A 26,212-nucleotide genomic window follows, 5' to 3' on the forward strand; every position below is an offset into this window, starting at 1 on the left:
AACTTTAAAACTTTATCTCAGTGTCACTGGTTTATGAACTCAAAGAATGCATGGTCATAGCAGTGTTGTAAATTTTCTTCTTATGTTTATTAACATGCAAACTTCTCTTTGCAATTGCTAAACTGATAAAACCTTCACATAATACAAGTAAAAGCAGAGAAAATGCATCGTATGGGTTTCTTATAGTCTTAAAGAGTCATTCCTATTCCGTTAGGTATTGATCTAAAGTCTTATTGGTGATCCATCTGTATGGGCAACAAACCCAGAGTCATTTTCAGTGACTGTCCCTGCACCTTCATCCATGTCATTCACATTTGCCTCTGCACAGCAGTCTGTTTGATTGAGGAAATGCTCCAGCAGAGTGACACGCTGCTTTAGCCTTTGCTGAGTGTGTGTGTATTCACTGAGTAGCCGGGCAAACCGAGTCTGAAGGGTGTCCAAAGAGGACTCCAACCGTTCCACCTTCTCCTCTGTGTCCTCTTTCTGTAGCCCGCCACTCTGAGCATTCTCATCCAGAAGACCCTCTTTCATCAGAATCTCCCGGCCCCTTTCCTCTAGCACGGTCTTAGCATCTGGATACTCAGTCACTGCCTCCATCAGGTCGTCCTTAGAGAGGCAGAAGAGGTCAGAGTAACCTAAGCTGCGGATGTTGGCTGTCCGACGATTTCCCATTTTACTACCTTTGATATTCAAAATGCTGATTTCACCGAAGCAGCTACCAGCGGTGAGGAGAGCGTACTGTGTGACCCCATCATCAGCCACCACAGCCAGCTTCCCTTCTTTAATGATATACATCTCCTTACCAATGTCGCCCTTTCTGCAGATGTAGTCGCCTGGACTGAAGACCTGAGGGCGTAGTTTAAGCACAAGCTCCACCAGCAGTCCTGCCTCACAGTCTTGAAAAATCCGTACTTTCTTCAGGGTCTCCAGGTGGACATTAATAGCAATCTCAGCCCGCAGCTTGTTTGGCAAATTCTTTAGCACTTCCTGCTCATCTACTGCTTTCTTGTTGGTCCAGAGGTAGTCAAACCATTTGATGACACGTGTCTCCAGTTCTCTGCTGACTTTGCGGAAGTGCATGTAGTGTTTGATGGCATCAATACGAGCTTGAAATTCGGCACGGGTGGCATTCATGTTGGCAATCATAGAGCCAACATTTCCCACAATTGTAGCAAAGATTAATACCCCAACAAGAAAGTCAAAGACCACAAACACGTACTCTTCATCTCGCACAGGGGGAGGCATCTCTCCAATGGTGGTAAGGGTAAGAGTCGACCAGTAGAGACAGTAGACATAACTCTGAGTCAAGGTGGAATACCCGGGTTTAGAGATGTTTGGGAACACCCACGTATCTGAGCCAAATCCCAAAGACTTAGATATAGCATAGAAGATGCAGGCATTCCAGTGAATGATGACCAGGATGTAAAGAACCAAATTGCAGATGCGAAAGATGTTGGGGTAGTTGGTGCGTGTCTCTGTGCGGTCAAAGAATTCAAACATGCGTGGGAAGCGCAGCAGACGGTTAAACCTGAGCTGTGGTGTATGGATGCCTGTGGAGATGTACCCCAGGTCAGTGGGCAGGATGGACAGCAAGTCAAGCTTAAACTGTAATGTACGGATGTAGCTGTCTCTTAGCTTGGCGTGGTCCTTCACCAGCAAACCTTGCTCCAGGAACCCTGAGAAAAATAAATAAAACTCATGTTTAGCTTGGTGGTGGCTGAAAAAAAGTAGAGGGCGGCTCAAATCAAGTTTTTATTTAACAGTTAAACTGGTAGATTAGATCCTCTCAGCTTTAATTTTAGAGTCTTTAAGCACATTGTTCGGTTTTTTTGAGCTGCATAATTTGATAAATCCAAGTGGCAATCTCTGGGTCTGAAGCTAATGCCTAAAGGCCCTTTCACATAGGAAGTGGCATGGGTTGTGCTACATTGTGCTCTCAGACACATTCTTTACTACACTGCACCAAAACAGTTTCTTACTGTATCAGGCAAACCCCAGCACAACTGGAAGCACCCAGGGAATACTGTACGTGCCACATACTTTGTAGTGTAGTGTGACATACATTCTCGTGATCATACCAGTGCAGCTCATGCTGCTTCCTATGTGAAAGGGCTTTAATTGCCTCAAACGGCATTTTCCTCCAAAGGCCACAGGAGGCTAGCTCTAAAAATATTCATATCACTGAAGTAATGATATGGCTTTCTGCACAGTTAAAAATAATTAAAGCCCATTCAAGATGCTCTGATATTGTTTTTTTTCCCCCCTCTTCACAAATAAAATGATATCAGTGCACAGGACAGAGTCTATTGATGCACCTTGCTAACCAAGCTAGCATTAGCTATAAATTAGCATGCAACATTCTTCCTCTACATGTGCTCCATGTAAAGTACCAAGAAGCAGATAAAGCTAGTGACTAGGTTAACTCTTTCTCTCTTGGACCATGACCAGGGGTAACCGTTATTGTTTTTTTATGAACTCAGTTGGCTTCTGCCACATTTCAGGCCTGCTTCCACATCAGAAGTTAGAGAATGATCTCTGCTTACAGCTAACTAGGGCTACCATTGGAAACACCTGGGACCTCTATGTTTGCTAGACTTGTTTGACTTAGGTGTCAAAACTCATTAAGTGAAGCATTTAGCACGCTTCAAGCGCTGGTGGACAACATGTCATGCAAAAAAGTGATTGCCTGTATTTAAACTGCTGTAAATAATTTGTTGGCCTATAATATGTGAAATATGTGTCAAATGCATGCCTCATATCAAGCCATCTAGAGCAAACATTAATCAGCATTCCTGTTACAAGTTAGACGCCACACTCGCTTTTTGGCAAAATTACTTTATATATCCAGTTAAAAAAACTTGTTGACTTTAAAAATGTCTTTTTTTAAGGTGATCTGCCCAAGAGGGCAGCAGACATTACAACAAGTATATCAGTAATTTTGTAAACTAGACTGCTTATAATGTAGGTACAATAAACCAGAGTCATAAAGATACTTGAAAGACGGGTACTTTTTACATTTTATAACCTCTTTCTAAATCTTGTTCATTAAAGTCTATTTACCAATATAGGTGTAGACTTTACATATAAAAAAAAAAAAACACCTGTAAACACTGTAAATCACTTTTTGACAGACAATCAGTTTTTGGCACTAAAATAATGGAATTTAACAGTACATGGTGCTGTGTGTGTGCTGGAGACACACACACATTTTCACACACATTAATGGTTTTATTTCATCATGCATCCCTGATGTGTTCACAAGCCAATTTTAGCATAGGGTCATCTACATGGTGATATTGTTATTTAGTGGATGTTGTAACTAAAATGTAAAGTTAGTTTGCATTTGATGTGTAAATAACAGGTCCACAACAGGTCCACTGATGATGCCATAGCCCTGACACTACACACTGCCCTGTCACACCTGGAGAAGAGAGACACGTATGTGAGAATGCTGTTTGTAGATTACAGCTCAGCATTCAATACCATCGTTCCCTCGAAGCTGGACAGGAAACTGCAGGATCTAGGACTGAGTAGCTCCCTCTGCAGCTGGATCCTTAGCTTCCTGTCTGACAGACGCCAAGTGGTCAGACTGGGCAGCATCACCTCATCACACTGAACACTGGTGCTCCACAGGGGTGTGTACTGAGCCCTCTCCTGTACTCACTCTACACCTACGACTGCACTGCCACTAACAACTCCAACATCATTGTGAAGTTTGCGGACGACACTACAGTGGTGGGTCTTATCACCAATGGTGATGAGACGGCTTACAGGGAGGAGGTCAGCACCCTGACCCACTGGTGTCAAGACAACCATCTCACCCTCAACGTCGCAAAGACAAAGGAGTTGATAGTGGACTTCCGGAGGTGCAAAGAAGTACACACCCCCATCACCATCAACGGCGCTGCTGTGGAGAGAGTGAGCAGCTTCCGGTTCCTTGGTGTACATCTGGCTGAGGATCTTACGTGGTCAGTACACACAAACAAAACAGTGAAGAAGGCGCAGCAGCGCCTCTTCTTTCTCAGGAGACTGAAAAGATTCGGCATGAGCCCCCGCATCCTCAGGACCTTCTATCACTGTGCCATTGAGAGCATCCTCACTGGATGCATCACCACCTGGTATGGCAACAGCACCGCCTACAACTGCAAAGCTCTCCAGCAAGTAGTGCGGTGCTCTGAACGGATAATTAGAGGTGAGCTTCCCTCCCTCCAGGACATCTACAGGAAGCGGTGCCTGAGGAAAGCGGGGAGGATCATCAAGGACTCCAGTCACCCCAGCCATAAACTGTTCAGACTGCTTCCATCAGGAAGGAGGTTCTGCAGCATCCGGTCCCGTACCAGCAGACTGAGAGACAGCTTTTTCCATCAGGCCATCAGACTGCTGAACACTTCATAGACACCTCAGCTTCACTACTAGAACTTTAACATTATGCACTCCATACTGTACAGTAATGCCACTGTTTTGCACATGTCTCACTCTGTATATTTTTATATATTTTATTTATTGTTTACTCTATTTAATTTGTAAAATATGTGTACACACACACACACACACACACACACACACACACACACACACACACACACACACACGTAGAAAAATATTTAGTATACACATCCAGAAATGCATATACTATTATATATTGTACATATATTTATTAGTTTCAGATGTAGCCATTCTTGTATTTTGCTTGTTTACATTATTGTATTTTGCACAACTCTGTTGCTTGTGAAGCTCGCACACAAGAATTTCACTCACATGTGCTGTACCAATGTACCTGCACATGTGATGTGACAATAAAAGTGATTTGATTTGATTTGAAAAGGAAGCAGCGAGGTTTGAATTAGAAAGCTGAGAAAATATAAAATGAACGCAAAACACTGACTCATTCAGCAGAGAGGAAACTATGTCATCAGAGTAATCTAAAATTTAAGAAGGCCAGAAGCTGCATTTTTAGGTGGCTTACCTGTCCGGAGTCGAACACAGGTGTCTGTTATGTATAGAGCATCAGAGAGGTAGTCCAGCACCAGCCAGCAGATGTAGTTGCTCACTTGTAGTTCGTCAAAGCATGCCCTGGAAATGCATTAAAAAAGGATTTAGTGCTCTAGTCTAAGAAGTGAACACTACACTGTACACCCTCTGGAGGCTGCAGGGCCCCACTGACGCACATACTGTAATGTTATTACCTCGCGACAACAAGGAACCAATTGTAGAGCACCGCCAAGGCAATAACAAATAACCAGCGGTAGTATACGTCATCGGAGGGAGACACCACAAACAGATCCCACTTTTTCCTGTAAGCAAAAGGAGACTGTGATTATGACACTCAGCAAAAACTGTTAGTGCACAACAACAGAGAGAAAAACAGCAATATAATGCATCACAACACAATAGCTATATAATTATTTGTTAACAGCCATATGAGACAGCTACTTTTTTTGTAAATGTGACATCTTTCGGGTCATTTTAAAATATTGTGACGTTCTACTAAATGTAAAATATTTAAAGCTCAGTTGAGCTATCTTCTTTTCCTTACATAGCACCTTGCAGTAAACCTATATTTCAGCAAGGACAACATAAATTACAGCCTCAGCACTGAGCGGAATAAACACTGTCTGTAACTCTGGGTGTCTCTACAACTTAATAAGACCTTTCAAGGATTTATTTTAGCCATGAAGCAGAAGGTCCCGTCGTGATTTGTACAAGTGTAACTCTGTACTCCTTATGCATGTACATGAAGGTGTACATAGTAAAGGTTCAGGGTGGTAGCCGGGCATACCTAAAGATCCCTTTGGCATTGTTGCCATTGGCATCCAGTTGTGTGTTGCTGATGCGACTGGGGGCCGTTCTCAGCTCAGGGCCACGAAAGCGTTCCAGGAAAGAGTCTGGCCTCTCCTCCTCCTCCAAAAGACTCCTGTGTGCCCATTCCCGCAGTCTCACCACCAGGCTCACCAGTCTGACACACAAAAGGAACACAACACCGCATCTTTAGGCAGCTTTATAACTTAAAATCATGTCAAAATGCATCAGTTCAAACACAGTTAATGTGCGAAACCATCACAGAGCTGCAAATTAGAGCACATGATTTGAGACCTCACTTTGTCTTTCCTTTTCTATCTGTAGGACTGGAAAATCTTGAAAAGTCTGAATGAAAAAAGGGACTCTAAATTCCTGCAAATGTAATGAATTTTGTAGCAGTCGACGACCTTCATGAAAAAAGACAAAAAGCTCTTCTATAGCCATTTCTACAAAGCCAGACCTTTGCCACAAAAAAGTTATTTAATATGTAATAAGAGCTACACAATAATCTTTCAGCTCCTTGAATCAGTCCATTTGAAATTGCCATACCATACTGACGTGCCACAGCTGAGTCATCACAGGTTTACCTTGAGATGGCTCCGGTCCTTTGAAAAGAATTTCTTGAACTGCCTCCATGAGGGTCGAGAGCAGCGACTCTTTGCAGCTCCGAGGATGTGTCATCACAGATCGATGGGACCCTAGTAGGAAAAAGTGACAGCCCGGCTTCTTTAAGCCATTACGAGAGCCTCTGTTTTGTGTCTCTGAACGAAACCTCTGAGAAAAACATAATGAACATGAGGAAGCTCTTGTTACCTGCTGAGAATGCTCTCTGCTCTCTCGATTTCCTCCTCCAAGCTGGTCTTCACTGACAGATTGTGGGGAGACCGATCTCTCTCTGCCAGCTGGCCCGTCATCTTTAGATCTGACAGTACGGACAAACACTAATATTAAAGACCCACTTACAGCCATTTAATCCATATTGTGGAGTGTTGGACATGCTCTCCTGCTTCAGTTACACTGTGGCAGGAGAGAAAAGTGTTTATGGTGCATGTCTCAGATAATAGTCAGGGGACTGGGGCGGTGGGGGACAACTGGGACTGTGGTAGATAGTCCCTAACCTAGCCCATCATACAGCAGGTGGTTGCTGTGACGACTCATGAGAAATAAAAAGCTCAGTTTTGTGGACGCAGCAGCACTTTAGATACACAGTCAAAGTTCAGTTAAAGCCCAAAAAGTCACATTAAGGCTGCTGTTCTCCCTGCAGCACAGACAGATGATGAGGTGCTTAGATGACTGTTACCATTGTGTGACTAATTGGTGGGTCATTAATGAAAACACACACACACACAAAGCCATCCTGGAGCTCTGCGGCTCAGTGAACCAGTCAGCTGCTTTCCCTCAGGAACCACATCGCTTAGGAAACCAGGCTGCTGAGAGAGCGCAAAGTGTGGCATGACATAACAGCACGATGGCTGCTGAGGCCACAAAGAGTGATAATTCACCCCTAAAGTCATCCAGCTGCCTGCCAGTCCACACTCTGTAACTTTACTAATGTGGAGATGAGACTTTTTTCCCTCTACTTTTGCAAATAATTATTAATTCCGCTTATTGAATATGTTACGCAACACAACTTTTTTCCACAGTGCTTCACAGCAAATGTAGATTACTAGCATCATAATAAAGTATATGCCAAACTGGCCTCAGCTTAAACATATCAGCCTACCTCTGGTTTCCTTGAATTAGTCCAAAAAAAAAAAAGAGCTGGTCTTCACCAGCCAATCCATCCTTTGCGCCCACGCCGGATGCAAGTCCTGCTCTTGCACCATTCTCGGTTGTGAGCCTCCTCTCGAAGAGCGCTCTCCTCACATGCGTGAGCACGTGGTCCACCTCATCCTCAGATGGGCTGAGTGCCGAGGAAGCAGGTAGGGGTGGGAGATGGAGGGTGTGGAAATCTTTCAAGTAGTTGAGAGCCTTGATGTCAGCATCAGACTGAAGAGTATTCTAGGAAAACCTTGTTCCTTTTAACTTTTATTACTCAGGAGAATCGTGAGAAACAGAACAAAAGAATGCAGCCAGTTCACCTGATTTATTTGATTTTCTTTATATATGTAGTCTGCCTGATTCATATTCTCAGCATTTCTTAGTCTGACATTTTTTATATTTGCTTGACAGCTCATCAGCATTTGTAACATATCGGCTTAATGACATATCATAACCTTTGTTCGCTTGTGAGCCCTCTCATAAACACAATGATAACTTTTCTTAAGCTCATTCATGTCTGAGCAGATGGGTCATTTTAACAGTAGTCGGTTTGGCTCAAAGAGGTGTGCAGTACAAAAAAGGAAGATTAGCAGAAACAGAAACATGAATGTAGTCAAGCATATGCTGCTGCTTCTGCGCTGATTCCTACTATGAACTATCTCATTACATTGCATATAATAAATGTGAGGAATTAAGTATATTTTGCTCACAGTACCTTTGTACTAACATATGATTTTTGGGCTGTACACTTATATTTGTAGACTTACTGTGAAACTTTATCCATCCATTTATTCACTTCTGCTTATCCTTATCAGGGTCGTGGGGGGTTGGGGCCTATCCCAGCTACTATAGAGTGAGAGGTGGGGAGCCAGGATGTACCTTAGATATAAGGTAAAACACGAACTTAGCCTCTTTTCTTTATGATCTAGGATGGGAACATTAGGATCTGTGGGATATTTATGATTATTGACAGTTTGATCCTGAGAGTTTGACTTGAAATATTTTGCTTAATCTTCTCTAGTTGACAAAAAGTATCAAGAGCAGCGATGTTTAGGAGTCTAAACTTTCACCACAGCCACCACTCTCCACTGCAAATGGAGCTTGAAAACCCAGGCGATGGGGACCACACGAGACTTCTTCATAATCATGCAGCTTTCCGACAGAGCCTGGCAGTTTCCGCTTTAATCAGATCCTCAAAAACTTAGTGGGAGTGAAGCCCAGAGGACTTTCCATCTGAATAAGATTCAGCCCAGTGAACAGTAAACTTCAATCTGCCATTACTATCTCTGTTGGGCAACGAGATTGTTGATGGACTGTGAAGAGACGAGTAAAAGCAGAAACTGTAAGTGCTTTGTTTTTTTCTTTTACAGAGGTTTAAAAAAAAACAAACAAATAAAAAAACAGGTGGGGGATTTTATGGTGAAAAAGAGGAAGAACATAAAGCATAAAGGTAGTAACATTAACAGAAGCTCAGATAAGAGGAAGGAGAAGCAGTAAAAAAACAACAACAGGTATCTGATGTAAGAGGCGCTTGGAAACAAAGAACTTCCTCCTGAGTACATTTTGGGATCAATCATTCACAAAACAAAAGATCTAATACACTGAAAGTACTCGGAGAATGCTTAAAAAAGTCATGTTTAACATCAGTTTAAACATATTAAATGTTAAAGTGTTTTTAGACTTGTATGTATCCTCTTCTATGGTTACTTGTAACCATACCAACCACTGTTTGTTCATACCCTTCAAGATGTTGAGCCAAGATGATGCATTTCTTGCATGATGAATCCAGCATCACTAATTATACTTAATACGTCACTTTATTCAGATAAACTGATATATTACCCATGTAAAAGACACAGACATGGTCACCAACAGTGCATTTAAATGATGCTCAGATGGCACTAAGGGCCCCAAAGTGTGTCAAGTAAAAAATTGTTGGTATAATCCATACTTTCATACTGATTACACCAAATTCTGATTATACCTTCTGAATGGTGCAGCAGAAATCCAGACTCATGAGACCAGGCGACATTTTTCCAATCGTTCTATTTTCCAGTTTTGGTGAGCCGATGAGAATTATGGCTTAGTTTTTGTGTTCTTTGCTGAAAGGAGTGGCACCTTGTGTGGTCTTCTGCTGCTGTAGTCCAACTGCTTAAAGGTTAGACATGTTAGCTTTCAGACATGCAGGTATTTGTGTTTAACAAGAAACTGAATATGACATCTTACATCTTTGTTGCTATGCAGATGATACCCAGCTTTATTTTTCCATGAAGTCAGTTAGGTAAACTACAGGCATGTCTTATAGGCATTGAAGCCAGGACGACCTCTAAATTCATGCTTTAAAATCTCCACAAAACTGAATTTATTGCAATCTGTCCTAAAAATCTTAGAGACATAATGTCTGTTGCTCATAGTGGGTTGTGTAGATGTGCGAGGTAGGTGTGTGAGGTTTGCTTCTAATATTGTAGAGACTTTATCTTACAATATAAAGTCCCCGAATTAGTGCTATATAATTACAACATAATGTTTATTTTGATCTACAAGTAACCAAAGCATCCACTTTGTTTGTATTGTAGCCAGGTGGAAGTTCGATATTATGGGACATGCCACTGGATGGCGCTGTTTCTTTTGGGGTACCCCTGAGAGCGCAAGGGATCATGGGGATCTACAGAGACGGGAGTGCTAGCTTGCATTGGTTTTATGTGGGTGTGCAATGCCTTTTTTTTCGCTGCGTGATCTGTTTTGAATGCAAAGTGTGCAACAGTTAAGGCACCAGGAGTGGCTGCAACCAACTTCGCCGTTCATCTCAGAGGGATCTATATTCCGTTTTCTGCTGAATTAATGCACTGTATGTATTTGAGTTCACACTTGTATTATACTATCTCTATGGGTAAGAGGGAAATGTACCTTGTTAACTGTTTAATCTTGGCTCTGTATCTTAGCAGGAGAAGCCACTACAGTTATTTTTGCACTGCTAAGTTTGTTTTATTTATGTATGGGTTTATATCACACACAAAATGACGCTAGACGTCCTTGAGTTCCAGATGCTGATAAAGTTGGGGAAATAACCTGCAGTAGCAGTGGGTTACCACTGCACAAAGCTGTTACTGGATAAGAACTGTCTGTAACGATTTTATTTCTTTATTTTTACAACCTTTTTTATTTTCTTCTGAGCACTTACTTTATCATTCAGATTAAAAGAACCCCAAAGATAATCTGTGTTCTGGGCTGGTTAATTTAGCCAGGCTAAATAATGTTGTAAAGTGAAAACAAAATAGTAAATTTCATTTTTTAAAGAAAAGTGGAAGAGCTTAAAAGATGAACTTGTGGTCAGAAATAACCACGATCAAACATAAGACTGGTTTTCCAAGGCATATTTATTGTTGCATGTAAAGCCCTTAGGAATAGACATGAACACGAGACCAAATACAATCTGGCCATTGTCATAGAGTATCATAAAGCTACCTGGAATGAAGTTGCAATTTATATTTGGTAACGGTGAATACAAAAGGAAAGGAAAAACTCAACGCATGAGTGCAAGTTGTCTTTGAGACAAGAAGGCACAGCAGAAGCCAGGAGAATCCAGTCAGCCTGCTCTTCATCCAACGTAACAGATACTTTAAAAAACAAAACAAACAAAAAAACAAAAACCCAAACAACTAAGACCAGAAACACCCAAAGAACAGCATTTACATCGCATAATGATCCCAATAAACAAACAAATGACGAGTACAAGAATACAGATAGCACATCATGGTCTTTACTATGATCAGACCTTATGGCTTCTGTATATGGATATGTAGACGTTTACGTTGCCAGTTAAGATGCCAGTTTAGGCCATGGTTTTACTTCATCAAGTGAGAGGAAATGGTTGTCTGATGCCTCTTCTCTTTTTATTCCCCCTCCCCCTTCCCAAACATTTACCAAGCATTTATTCATAACTATGGTATTTGGGAATGTGTTTTGCTTACTCAAGGCTATAATTTACTTATCGAGCTGAGTAAAAATATGTAAACAACCTTGCAGCTGCAAACAGGCACGCTCGCTTAAAAAACACAAAACAAAACAGCATTCTTACACGTTAAGAGTTCTGCATACTGAAACTGTAAAGATGATCAAAGTCTTTAGAAATTTTAGTTTTGCAGCCTCACTTTAAATAAGATGAAAGCACATTATTCTTCAGAAAACACCTCTATTAATCAGAAGATGCAGGGACACATGCAAATGTATGATTCTGACACACAAGAAAAAAAAAACAAAAACATAATTCCTTCGAACGGGGCAGCTCTCTCAAAATGCTAATGGCCTGTGGGTATGAGTAATTGTCACAATGATTCCAGCTAGTTAGACTCGTTTCATCCCCCGACCCATCAAGCAGGCAAAGACAGTCATCACCATTTTGGGCTTGACCTCCACAAGGTCTTCTGGGAGAGCGTAGACGCGGGCTCCAATCTTCCTCGCCATGGAAATGGCATATCTAGAGAGGATACAGACATGGTAAGTTATATAAAAGCTGGTCACCCCTACTTACCAGTATATGGTCAAAAAGCTGCTTCTCCTTCTTTTTGTCCTTACTTGGCATTCTCCAGCTTGTCGTCTTCAGAGAGTCTGCCAGTTTTGATCAGATCATAGTCAATGCTGCCAGGCTGGATGGCGTCTATGAGTTCCAGTACTGCCAAACTGCTGCTGATCTCCTTGTCCTGATCGCCACATAACACACAGATTAGGGCTCCGACCCACACATGGAGCCGTCTCAGCAAAATGAGACCCCACCCCTCCCCAACCGAATCACATGACTACATCTTTTTACGCTGCTCAATGCTGATGAGGGCTGGTTTACATATGTAGAGATGTCTGATTCTCCAATGTCATTTTACCTTAAAACTTGAAATCTTGGCTGATTTTCCAGCCTCTGCCAATGTTTTGTTCACCCAGCGTACAATGATGTCATCATTTACTTTCTCTCCATCACCAAGGTCCTCCAGTACATTCAGCGTATATCTGAAAGAGTAGAGAGGCAGAATATTTATTACAGGACTGAACAGAGAACTCCAGTTTTTAACTAAAAGACCAAAGACAAAAACATCCTGGCAAACACTGGCAACCGATTGTGGGATGAGCATTTTTCCTTAGTGATTAATGGCTACCATGGGGTCAATGACTGGGGCACAGTGATCAATTTCACAGTGACTTCCAGCAACCTCCAGAAACCACTCGCAGCCAGTTAAATACTCATTTTTCCCTGGCGACCAATTGTTCCCAAATGCTGTAAATGAGGATAAGAAGTCCCTTTAAAATATAATGATGCATAACTTTATTATTTAATGTACTACATATACTATGTGTACTACATATGACTTATAAAGGTTGCTGATGCCACTTAAGGCTTAAAAACCAAAGTTTGCAATCTGTGTTACTGTAGAATGTAAACAATTCAGAAAATTAGTTGTTTTATATTTTTTAAGTGTTTAAAAATAAGTCAGCTGGACACAGAAATGTGCTATGCATGCTCAGCACGCCAGGCTGTAAACCTTTTCCTTATCTTGTTGACTACAAGAAAAGCAGAAACACAGAAACAAAAGGAAGGAGGAACTTCTACTTGATTCTATTCCTGAAATCACACGGTGTTGTACTTTTTGTACCTTCTCATCAACTGCCACACCAGTGCTAGAGTCAAGGTAGCATTGCCATCATTCAGGTCCTGCCCGCCGATGCCAACGAGGGAGAACTTGGCCGTTTTGCCCAGTTCCACTGCATAGTTACAATTCTCCAGCTGGGAAATATAAATTAAATAGTTGGAGAAAGCCAACATGTTTCTTCTTGAATCTAAAAGAATAAGGCCATTAGGTCTACCTTTTTCATGTTGGTTCCCAGTTTAGGGTATGGTGGCTTGTTGACCTTGTTGTTCCAGTCAACTGGCACTTTAATCTTATCATAGAGCTGAAGGATGACCAGGGCATCCTGTAGGTCTCTGGAAGAATAGTGAGCATTGTAATTAATAATAAACATTAAATAAGACAAAAAGAAGAAGCTAGCATCCCACTTTTTTGTTTCAGATGCCAGGAAGTTTACTTACCCATACAGATGATTCACATGTGGGTTCACTCCCAGGGAGTTCATCCAGTTTCGGAACGTCCTCTCTTCTCTCGTCTCACCTGGACAGTACAGGATTGTGAGTCTTAAGGGACTTAATGATGAATGTATGCAACTATACAAGTGAACAGTAAAGATTATTGTAAATACAAATGTACTGACTAACGTATGCAGTAGGTGCCAAAGCCAGGAGGGACTTGTTGTCATATTAAGACTTCTCTATGCTACAGTACACCTCTTAGTTGTTGTTTGTTGGCTATAACTTACATGTTTATGTTTGTGTTAGGCAGATGCTCTGACTATCTGGAGAAATCTAAATACAACCATTTTGTCAGCTAGATTCTTTCAAGCAGATTTTTTAAAATTAATTTTGGAGATTTCTCATGTTCATTTTCTGCTTTTCCATCAAAGATGGTTCCTGACTGCATCAAACTTTTTGTTTTACTCATTCACCCATAAATAATGTAACAGAGAAATACTACAGATCCCTGGGGCCTCTTGTATCTTCCAATTTAGCTTTCATTTGATTACCACCTGTGAACGTCTTGATAACCCACCTTCCAACAGTCCCCAGTCAATATCCTCATTCTCAGGTTTGGTCAGTGCTGGATATTTATTAAACAGATTGGCCACGAAAGCAAGGTTGAGTTTGGGGTTTCCACTGACAACGTCAGCTGGAGTGACAAACTGCCGACAGCCGAGTCTGTCAGCCTGCTGCAGCATGGCATCTGCCCTCTTCATGTCGTCTTTCTCCTGAACAACACACACACACACACACTTGAGTCAGAGGCCCTGTACAGCTGCTGGCATGTGTTGGAGATGCTCAGCTGTGAGCGCTGACTGTCAGAGTGCTTACATTGATTCCTGCCATGTTGATGTCTATGCGTGGCTTATCCTCATCTGTGCCTTTTGGAGAGATTTGATTCAGAAGGTGGAAATAGGCTCTTGAATCCTAAATAAAGGAAAACAAAGAAAGAAAATGTAGGTTCCTGCTATTGGACAAACAACAAAACCTGCACTCATTTTATCTTATTAAAGGCAGCTTCACTCTGAGAAAGGTGATGATAAACTTGATTTAGTTTGAGAACAACTTCAACAGGGACAAAAACTGAACTTTAGAGGTTTTTAGAGGATCACATCGCTAAATGTTATAATAATGAGAATTAATCAGAAACAAAAAAACAAATGCAGAGCTTGAGAAAAATACATACACATACAGGTGCATAACTGTATACAAAATGCTGTACATCTGACGTAGTGGCACCTTTCACCTGAACTAACTCACTAAAATGCATGTTGCCACAGAAAGACTGTGTCTTTGTCTTAATCCCTACATACACAGCTAAGCCTGAGACACTACCCACTCATTCCTATTTTTGGAAAAGATAAGTGGATATTTGGGTAAGTTTGTACAAACATGTGCTACCTGTCCAGGTGGGCTGACAGACGCCTGTGTTGGTAGACGTAGTTATTACCGGAGTGAAAAACAAGTCAAAAATGGATTTAAAAAGCCCCGTGAAGAACCTTAAAAGCCACATTAAACCTGTAATATTATGTTCTAAAGTTTTGTTTAGTGTCCCTCTCTCTGCATCTACTATTTAGATGCACCACCTGGATTCAGTGCCAGTGAGTATACTCACTTTAATGTCAGAGCTGAAGTTGTTGATCTTCTTCTGTCCAGCATTTTCCAGGTGAAAGTTTGCCCAGCGTAACAGCAGTTCTTCTGGTGACAGCTTCATCAGGTCCTCGAGAGTTTCCCCATCCCTCAGCAATGCCGCCAGTGCTGTTCAGGAGCATTAATCATCACTTAAACTGCTTGAAAACAGACTGGGGGAACAACAGGACTGAAGCGCATGTTATTTAATGCCCTGTACCTTCATTTCTGCTGAGCTCAATGTCAGCAAAGAGACCGATCTTGATGATCTGCCACAGCAGGCCCAACACCAGATGGGGCTTCCCTTCTCTCAGGTCTAAAGCACCGATGTTCACCACATGGCACCCGATGGCTGAAGCAGAGTTCAGGGCCAGGTTTAGATTCTCCTGTAAGGCACAAATTAACAGTTAACAAAACAACAACAACAACAACAACAACAAAAACATTTGCTAAAAAATGTGAGGGGGAAAAAAGCACCATAAGAAAAAACTGACTGACCTGTATTGTGAAAGGAGTCAACTTCTTCTTATTTATGGTCCTCTCATCAATCGTGTCGGGCACTGACAGGTTGATCATTTTGCTGTGCAAAGAGTAAAAAAACCCCACAAACATTAACATGTCTGATGCATGTTGTTAAGGAGACAGAAATCCAAATGTTTATTGTCTCTAAAGCATCTGTGTTTGTGAATATTAAGCAACTTGGGCGTAAATATCTAACTTTTAGGGCATCATGGTTGGAAAGATTTGCATTCACAGTTTAAGTAAATTTGTGGCACTTTTTTAAACTTTAACATAAATTCAAACATGTGATGTTTAACTGATTCTTGCTTTTATATTGTAGCAACATAATCTTAGACAAACTAACAATATCCTTTTATGTTGCAACTTAATTAGCTGTATCAGAAATATGTTTAACATGAAGGACTGTTACTTTACTACTTCAGAGCCATTGGTGTCAAAAACACTTAAGTAAAAGTAATCATATATTTTCTCAGTCTTATAAACTGAGCTTGAGTTAATGTAAAACTGATGTATGTTTAAACAGTTGTACAGTATCACAAAACATAATTCAGCATGTAATAAACAAAATCATAGCTTTTGTTTGCCAGGTCACAAAAATGCAAATGAAGGGTGTGAAAGGTGGATATTAATTTGAACTCCAACTCAGAAGCAAATGTGTGTGTGTATTGTTTTTTTGTTTTTTTTAAATATATGTTTTGGGATTTTGAGGCATTACAGGGATAAAGCAGCACTCCGAGGCCCAGTGGCTTCAAGCCCGGGCATGCTGCATTAGCCTCATGGTGATAGGGTCGCCTGCTCAACCCAGGGAGCCACACCGGCACCTCAAACAGATTTTTAAAAGTAGCCAATTCAAACAGTGAAGCATCATTTTGAGCTTTGACCAGTCCAGCTGCAATTCAGGCACAGACAACGCGATCTCTTTAGACCTCTATATGTTGATATAAAAACTCATATTTTTTAATATGAACAACCTTTAGAGCAGTGTTAGAGCTCAGTGAGGGACAGTAACAGGAGCACCCACCAGAGTACAATACCGTCTCCAACACACGTGAAGAGGGCGTTTGTGTTGGGATCCATGGGCAGAACATGTTGGCAGTCAGGGTCTTTTTCCAGAGCGGTGTTGATCCAGTTCACAAAGGCGTATCGCTCCTCCTCTATGAGGACAAACAGACACAGGTTAGTTAAAATCCAAACACCAACAAGGTAACGTGAGTGGGCTGCTTATATCACCTAATTTCACTAGGTCACATTGTCTAATATAGATTACTTCAGTGTTAAATGAAGCGCCTGCACCTGAACTGCAGAGGGTACAAAGTCAACAGCTCATGACAAACACTGGCAGCAAACAGTGCCAATGAGGTTGGGAATCTCTGACGTACCAGAGAACGAATGTTGTGTGCCTTCACTTGACAGCTCAGACGTCCCTCCAATAGCCAGGATGCCTTCCTTTCTGTTGATGGCCTTGCGGAAAGACTTGGATATCTGGCCGGCCTTCAGTTCATCAACAATCTAAAATAACAGCAAAGAATGGTTAGAAATGGCGAAGGCTGAAGGCTATGGCGTGTTTGTGTTGCATTTAAAGACACTGATTTGGGATTATGTCGTAGTAATCTCAAAAAAAGTGGTGGAAATAATCCTAATTTACGAGAATTGGATTAGATAAGACACCATCATTTACCAGTACCTACAATGACTGACTCAGCATAACAGACCAATGACAGACACTTCCTTTGAATTACATTTGATTAAACAGGTATGTGTCAAACTACTGTATGAGTATCTGAGCAAATTTACTAAAGATCACGTTCAGATCAGCTGCATGTTATTTATAATATGATTATTCCGGCAATTTCATTTGTAATTCAGTATTTTAATATTATTTTTTCTATTTTTTTTTAAAATCGGAAATCATTTGGAAGCGTTTGGACCATTTTTGAATTTTTTGACTTTTTTTTTTTCAATGCAATCAGCAGACTAATCAATGAATCAGAATCAGTGAAGCAAACAATCTTTATTAAGTCATACTTCTGTGCAAAAAGCCTCAACCATCTTCTCTCCTGTTACTGTGGTCTCCTGCGAGCCACCGTGGCAGCTCAGGTTGCTCGGCAGACACAGGAGATCTGCTGGAATTTCTCCTCAGTGGCACGAAAACATAGCCCTGTAGCCAGCAGGTTGGGTTAAGAAGATATGGTGAGTATCTAGGCTAGTAGCTGAGGTTTTGACGGCATCAACGAGCTTTAAAGGTCCAGGATGGCCTCGGGTTGATGAGATTATGACAGAAACAGCTACAGCACTTATCCTCCAAATTAAACACCCACATATTTAAACGTCATTTAACAATAATAATGGGAGCAATATGTGGTGACAGTTCTTGATATGCAGCGTATCTTATCAGTAAATCGCAACATGGGAGAGAATTGAAACCAAGCTGGTTTGACAATATGTATTCAGTAGGAATATATGTGATACTTCCTGCAGCCGGAGTTATCAGAGCTTCATCAGTGGCCTCGCCTCCACAGCTGTCGGTGTGACCACAATGAGCTGCTGGGCAAACTAGCACAGCACTCTTTACATGCAGAAGGCCACAGGATGCTAGCTTGCACTTCCTACCCAGTGTAGGTGAAAGAAGCAACCGCAACAACACAATAGCAGCCTTGTGGAGGTTATTAATACTTTCAGCCACTTCTGCTCATTTTGATTCATCTTTCTTGCATAATGGCACATGTATGTCTATACATGTCATTATTATCTATACATGGACCATGCTGGATTGCAGATCCCAGCTTTGCAGTGCCATAAAAAATACCTAATCAATCAGACTCGTGCCAGACAAGATGTTGGGAAGTCTCAATTGTAAAAAAATGTGATAGCCAAGGAGCAACAGGGCCTCTTCTGTGAGTTCATATCCAAAGAAAAAGTGAAAACATCTTTTTGTACTTATTGTACAAATTCCCTTGTATACATCACACTACATCAGTGTCTTTGAACTGCCTTTTTATATGTTGATGTTTCTAATGTCTAATTCAATAAAATTTTAATTATTAAATAAATACATACATAATTAGTCAGTAGATGTTTGGACCAAGGGTGATAACATTTTGGGGTGCTGTTTGTGATCCCAAGTTTTGACTGATAAAGAATGCAGACTGTACAAGAAGCTGCTACTGTGAAGGATTAATCACTTCTTCAGTTTATCACTTTCACGTTCCTGCAGTATGCTTGTATGCATTTGTGGCATGTGGATGCTTTTCGGCTCTGCTTAGAACGTACCGAGGTAAACTCGTTAAAGTTTAGCTTTTCATCATTGTCTGTATCGAGCTTCTGGATGAGCTCTCGAAGCCTGAATCCTGGCAGCGGATGGCCGATGTCTTTAAGAAGATCACCAAGCTCTTGTTTAGAGATATTCCCATCTCCGTTCTTATCTATAAGAACACAGAAAGAATCATCAGATATGGTTAAACCAACAGTAACAATGACGGCAATAAAAAGAAACACGACTTTTACTTACCGTAACTTTCAAATATCTGTCTTATCTCCTCCCTTTCTTCTTGTGTTAGCTTTGCAGACATTTTTCTGAGATTGACCTGAGCTGGTCAGTCAAAGAAAGGTGTGACTGTGAAGAGAGCAGAGTCACAACATCTTAAAAATAGTTTGGGAGGAAAACAGCATCTTTATCACTCCTGCAAACTCACCCACACTGCTGTCACTTTCTATGCATTCAACCAGCAAAGGGAGTGGCATCGACACGCAGCAGATAAGTGAACCTTTTATTTTCTGTCAGGCCTAAAATAGCTTCATTTACCTATCGCTTTTCCTTTTCCTTAATCAAAGTCACGTCCTGTTAGTTTTATTGTATAGCAGCAAGCTCATTTTCCAATGAAACTACTAGATGAGTCAAGATGTCATCAGCCTTTGGTTGACTAAATGATTACTCTTCAGTTAGTATACTATACAGTAAATCTTGTAAAATATAGATTTTTTTTAACTACAATGTTTTATTTTTACTGTGTGCCTATACTACAAATCAAATCGACAAAGCAAGTTAAATCTTTTTACTGACGGCTGCAATTAAAAAGTGGTTAAGACTGTGCATGCAGTTTCAAATAGACTCAAAAGACTCAAGCAGTTGGAAAGACTCAAAAGCCAGGGATCTCTAGACAAACGTGCAAATGTGAAACATTTGTGGGGTGTTATCACCAAAATGCATCTGAAATTAAATGGATTGACCTACAAACAATCAACAAAATGTGCAATCTGGGATTCCAGTGCCAATCACTACATGACTTAAGCACCTGTGATGAGCTTTGCACACATCATGGACAATCACACATAACAGTGACCATGACAGGGACAGTTGACCTTAGTACCTGCTACAGTGCACACATGAGTCAAAACACACAAAGAGCTGTTTGTAGTAAAGTGAAAACAAGAGGGCGAACTGTCCTGTGTCTGCTTTTCTCCTATTTATTTATTCATTTTTAATCTCTTCCTCTTTGTGGTGAACTCTATCGTTCCCATTCCTGTTCAAGGTGACTTTTCAACCAATCAACATTTGATTAACAGATAGCACAGTGGCTGTCAAGCTACACACCGTTTGCTTTTTTAGTATGTTTCTATGACCCCCACATTGGCTTAATCCCTGCAATCTCCTCTTTCTGTGTAGCCAAACAGCTACACAAGGCATTTGAATTGTGTAGCTAACTTTAAGGAAGACCATAAAATCTCTTGGGTCTATGGCAGGGGTGGGGGATTTCTGGCCTCGAGGGCCGGTGTCCTGCAGGTTTTAGATTGCACTTTGGGTCAACACACCTGAATCACATGATTAGTTCATTACCACGACTCTGGACATGTTGAGGAGCTAATTTAGCCATTTAAATAAGCTGTGTTGGTTCAAGGACACATCTAAAACCTGCAGGGCCTCAAGGCCTGGAGTTGCCCACCCCTGGTCTATGTTCTGTGGTAGGTCATCAGATATCCCATTCAAATTTACTAATAATTATAAATATGAATTATTGTCAGGGGAAAGCTGGTGGTTCTAACCACCCATTTCTGTTTACCTGCATGCACCCAAATCCCATTCAATAGCACTGGTCAATATTATTTGGGCAAAGAGTGGAACTTGGAACAGGAACACCAAACGCTTAACCCTTGTCTACAGTTCCTGCATATTCAAACCCATGGCTGTTTCATAGAGATAAAAAAAAAGACAGCACTGAGTGACAGATCAGTGCAAAGAGACTGCAGTGTGCTGATAGGTTAGCTCAAACCCATTGAATATTAGATCAACGCTGGCGAGTGGCACGCCATGGGCAAGACCAGATGGAAATCTGTTTAAACAGCCAGAGCAAATGAAACATGACCCGTCAGGTTCATCTGGTTCAAAGGTTAACTACTCAAGTCACGGATCGACCACGAGTCAGTGAGAATCTGTCTCGAGAGCTACTTTGCTTGACAAAAACCACTGCTTCCCATTCTCCTCCGAGGCAAAGGAACTATTGAGAAAAAAAGGCACTGAAAATAAGGAATTTCTGTCAGCACCCCCTTCCTGTTCAGTAGCTGCAAAGGAATGCAGGAGGCCTGGACTGAGTGAGCTCCACTTACAGAGAGGTGAGCTCCCTCGCTCTCCAAGGCTAAACTGGTATGATGGCATTCCTCTCCAACACGAGGGTTGAGAAAACAAAAAGCGGTTAGCAAAAGAGCAAAGATTTTTCCAGATAGAAACGCGTTCCCTTTTTCTTGCCAGACTTTAAGCTACAGATGTGCGATCGTCACATTTGTCAGAAATCCTGGGCAACGCCTGGTTTCCCCAACAAAACATATAAAAATAACAGAACGAATAGTGGAATTTGTGCCTGAACGTCTCTGAGTGAACTGAGCCATCTATTATCTTTCCACCCTCAGCAGCATCCCAGACAGCTGAGCAGACAGTGAACCAAAGTTTGCATCTGCTTTAATGAACTATTAATAGTCACGAAAGGTGACTCATCAGTAGCCACAAGGCATCAGAGACGTGATGCAGTTCCCATAAAGCTATAAATATAAAACAAAGTGACAAATTAAAAACACACGGCCCTGCAAAAACAAGAAAGACTTGCCCAAAAACGTCCTTCAGAGAAAATTACATAATTTCGAAAACTAGGTGACGGTAAGGGATTTGTCACTTTAATGAGCCACATCAAAGCACAAATCATTTTAAAAGACTTACTATAAATCAGAGAGAAGTGTGTTTTCCTTCAACAAAGCAACCCCAAATCAGGCCAAGCACAAACTCCCCACTCAACTATTAGGAAAATGCCAATTTCAGCACTGCTATATTTAACTTTTCTCCAAAAAGGATGTGAAATGTGGCCGGTTGAGTTGGGCCTGCTGCAAGAAGGGCCCACAAACATTACCTCACTCGCTCACTTGTCACACCCTCAACAGGAGGCGGAGTGACAACAGAAGAAGGGCACAAGTACGTGGAGCAAGAGCACAGATGGCAATGGACAAATGTGAGATGCACGGAAGAATAGAGCGTTTGTAATCACCGTAGCAAAGCTGTGGCCATAAATCTTGTGTTACACTAGAGAGTAGAGTTCAGAGCGGCTGGTTTCCAAAGACAGTTGTTTTCTTTGACAGCTGCACATGTGTTTGCGTGTGTGTGTGTGTTGTAAAAATTCTGTGCTTTAACATTGAAAACAACATCAACCTCCTAAATGGATGTCTGCCTAAAAGCACATCAATACCTCTGATAGAGCACATTATTAAGAGGTCAGTCTTTGGCTATAGTACAAAGAGGATGACTCAGGAGTGCCATAGCTATATACTTTTCACTAATTAAAAACAAACAAACAACCAAGCAAAAACAGAAAAATATTGTAAATATCCTAAAATACAAGATTTGGTAGCTCCAGCTGAAATTAAGCTGGACTGAAACAAATGCTCATCTGTATAGATGTGCAGTCATCCTAGTCATGTGATACCCAGCAGCAGCAAAACAAGCATAACTGGACTTGTTTTGTAGGCTTTAAGACATCTAACCCCCCCTCCGTTCAAGAAGCTCTCTCGGTTCCTAGCTCATTTTACAACTGGATATCACAAATACGCACAAACACAAACGCACACACACACACACACACACACACACACACACACACTTCTTTACCAGCAGCGGCTTTAATTGTTGAGCCAAAAACAGCACATTGACGCCATTTACAATCGCCTTTGATGAATCTTTCACTCAATTTAAAGCCGAGGGCTGCTCCCAGATGGCTGAATTAAATGTGCAGAGCTGAGGCGACACACCCCGCCCCGCCAGTGTTTCATCCAGTTATGTGGGAAATGTGAGGCACACAAATAGATTGGGCACCCTTCCCAAATGTGGTTAAGTTCAATAAGCACACACCCAACACGGTCTGCAAGAACATGGGACGTTTTTTTTTGTTTGTTTTTTTTTTTTACACTCACAATCTTGTGCAGATGTGAAAATGACTCATGAGCAGAAAGACAGTCTGTAGGGCCAGCCCTTTATTTCCTGTTCAGGCTGTTGGGATAAGATCAGCAGGGCAGTACTGACAGGTAAGGAGGGAGGTGATGACAACAAATTGTTTGCGGAGTTTACTCTACTTTGACATCATGTACAGCTGCGAGTGCAACACCCTGGGCTGGGTTAAAGTGATATTATAAAAGCCTTAAAAGCCAGGCCATGTGGTGAATCATCATGGAAACATTCAAATGAAATGACAGCAACCACCTAACCTTTACAATCTGCTCTCTATAGCCTACCATTGTTGGCCAAATGAAAGCATGTAGCTTTACTAAATGATGAAGGAAGTCTAAAAGGGGCTAGTACGGGAGTCCATACAGACAGAGGTGCTGCTGAATCAGCTTGTTACTCCTACAGGTAAGCAGCCACACCTACACCTATGCTATTACTCAACAAAAACCTTGCATACCATTATCCTTTATAGGCATGGCACACTCACAGTACTACAAAAGGCACAGCAACCGTAAAAAATACCACTGACATTGTATCCGATTGCTTCAAAAACCACGTTAATAAGCTGGGGCCTTTAAAAAAATGGAAAACATTAGTGACTCATTGCATTAATATTCTCTGGTGCATTTGATGTGTAGTATTAATTAAAGTTGGCACATGATTTATTTAAAATGACTTGGCATTCTAGCATAGCAATGCATTGTTTTAATGTTCAGAAACATCCATCAGCACACGCAATTTAAAAAAAAAAAAAAAGGAGTTTCTGAATAAAGAAAGAAGTGCAACTAAAGAGTAACCTGATCACTTTTACTGACTTGCAGAACAAGTGACCGTTCCCATAGATCCTGATGGTGGAAAAAAGTGGGAAAACCTGTTCACTCGCACAGGTGTGAGCCCGGCTGGAAGCACAAGGTTTTTTAAAAATACACCACCCATCCACAGTCTCCAAGGTCTGGTTGGAGAGACAGCAGCGTGCACATGTAATGTCTGTGCTTTTAAATAACACATACAGTAGGCGCTCTTATACTTCCACAGCATGAGCAAGGGAAAATTACACTTTACCTCAGCTATTTTGTGGAGCATAGTCTACATACCAGTACATTCATGGGCAATCTAACCACGCCAGTCAGGTTACAGTTAAAATGTCGTCCAGCATTTTTCATTCCCCACAAAGGAAATGCAATCATCACATTCACTAGCGCTGACACTACGAGAACAGCTAACAATGTATTAATCATGTTTATGAATTAAACACCTCGTCTCCTGCATCCTCGTATCCTGCCATACAAGTGAAACAAGATTTTAGAGAAGGCCAGACCCTGTATTCACAACACGCTTTATGTTCAAAGTCACAACATTTATGAAGTTAAAATACGGGCTTCTCTGACATTATCAGCCGACCTTGCTGATCAGCCGTGTCCTAAGAACGATCCAGGATTGGAATCCCAGATGTAAGTGAGCGCTGCAGCTCCAGATGGGCTCCAGGAAAAATCTGGTAAATCGCTCTAGGCAGTAAACAAGTTTACATAGACCACTGTTCAACACACACAGACACAGACAAAAAGTCACTTTGTGCATAAGCAAGCTGCCTTATTTTGGTTGGGAAACATTTGTCAGGCTTACCAGCACAGACCACATGAGAACAATGCTTTTTCAAGGATCAGCTACGCTAACTCTTGCACATTGAGTGCAAAGGCGTCATAGACGTTTACAGTTCATTGGCAAAAAGTGGGAGAGTCAGACCTTTGCAGAAAATAACCCACAAACAAACACACACACACACACACACACACACACACACACACACACACACACACACACAGAGGAGAAACACTCAGCAAAGTAAAGAGCATTGAGCAGAGAGATGTGTTACACAAGATTTATTTACAGACCGTGATATTGTATTCTGGTATGTGGTTTTTATATGCTAACTTGGTGGAGCGGGAAGATTAAAAAGAATTACTTAAAAGAAATAGTGCAGGCTCCACCTATACTTCCTCCGGTGAGAGGCGGCGTGATGAAGGAACAAACCTGGTTCTGTCTAACTTGACGTTTCCTGTAGGATTTTACATATTCAAAAATTTCTAAACAGCCCGCATCTACAAAAATAAAAAATAACTAGAAATGTGAACCTCGTGTATAAATGTGATACATAGTTAAACAATGAAACTAGTATATGTATACTACGTCTTTGAGCAGTAGTTACTTTTTCCAAAAGTTATGTGGTCATAACTAAGGAGTGAAAGAGTGCAATATTTCAACATTTTAAGACTCGTTCAGCTCCGAGAGGATGAACGAGCTACATTCAAGGTGTAGCTAGAGCTAGCCGGCTAGCGACAGACATGTAAGTTTCATAGGCAGGAAACTACCCCTGCTTACTCCAGCAAACCCATCCCTACAAACAGAGGATAACAGGGAGGAAAGCTTGGGACAAAGGATGTTGTTTTGATAAGCAAAACTGATATAAACTCTATCTATAAGTAGGTGCTGGTCTAGAACTTGTCAGGAAATTGGTACTTACTGTTAGTGCGCCTTAAATTCCAGACACTGTCCAGTTTGCAGTCCTACCTCCTCCACGTAGAGACAAAAGTAGACGGCAGGAATGCTCGCCCGCCCTTCGTGACGTCACCAAACAGGCGGTGCGTTATATGGAGGGTTATCCATGCCAAAAATGTAAACTGAAGTAAAATACATCAGTGAAAAGTCTTTTTGTATTAAACATTTTTTTACTTAATTTGATTTATTAGAACAATTATAGAAATAATAAATCAATTACATTCTTTATAGGCATGTCATATCTCAAGTGCACAAATATATGTATATATTCAGCAATATTTTCAGTTGAAAATGTAGTATTTTTAAATTCTCATAAAATGTTTTCAAAGTATATCTAACTATGTTTTCCC

At 41.2% G+C, this 26,212-nt stretch overlaps 2 protein-coding genes across 2 annotated transcripts; both read right to left on the bottom strand.

Annotated features, from left to right (window-relative positions):
• Nucleotides 1-74: 74 nt before the first annotated feature.
• Nucleotides 75-6,713, bottom strand: cnga2b (cyclic nucleotide gated channel subunit alpha 2b). The gene is made up of 6 exons (XM_026182195.2): nucleotides 6,613-6,713; nucleotides 6,387-6,497; nucleotides 5,780-5,956; nucleotides 5,187-5,294; nucleotides 4,967-5,073; nucleotides 75-1,676 (listed from the first exon to the last, which is right to left on the bottom strand). The coding sequence occupies exons 1-6, from the start codon at nucleotides 6,711-6,713 to the stop codon at nucleotides 223-225; spliced, it is 2,058 nt and encodes a 685-aa protein (XP_026037980.1). The 3' UTR covers nucleotides 75-222.
• A 4,206-nt stretch (nucleotides 6,714-10,919) lies between these two features.
• On the bottom strand, nucleotides 10,920-25,983 carry LOC113030625 (plastin-3-like). The gene is made up of 16 exons (XM_026182235.2): nucleotides 25,828-25,983; nucleotides 19,338-19,442; nucleotides 19,100-19,251; nucleotides 17,209-17,338; nucleotides 16,851-16,983; nucleotides 15,806-15,887; nucleotides 15,528-15,693; nucleotides 15,294-15,436; nucleotides 14,510-14,605; nucleotides 14,211-14,406; nucleotides 13,637-13,715; nucleotides 13,414-13,531; nucleotides 13,203-13,333; nucleotides 12,438-12,561; nucleotides 12,136-12,260; nucleotides 10,920-12,037 (listed from the first exon to the last, which is right to left on the bottom strand). The coding sequence occupies exons 2-16, from the start codon at nucleotides 19,396-19,398 to the stop codon at nucleotides 11,905-11,907; spliced, it is 1,869 nt and encodes a 622-aa protein (XP_026038020.1). The 5' UTR covers nucleotides 19,399-19,442; nucleotides 25,828-25,983; the 3' UTR covers nucleotides 10,920-11,904.
• Nucleotides 25,984-26,212: the final 229 nt, after the last annotated feature.

This window comes from Astatotilapia calliptera, chromosome 10 (genome assembly GCF_964374335.1).
Source record: "Astatotilapia calliptera chromosome 10, fAstCal68.1, whole genome shotgun sequence".
Taxonomy (NCBI): domain Eukaryota; kingdom Metazoa; phylum Chordata; class Actinopteri; order Cichliformes; family Cichlidae; genus Astatotilapia; species Astatotilapia calliptera.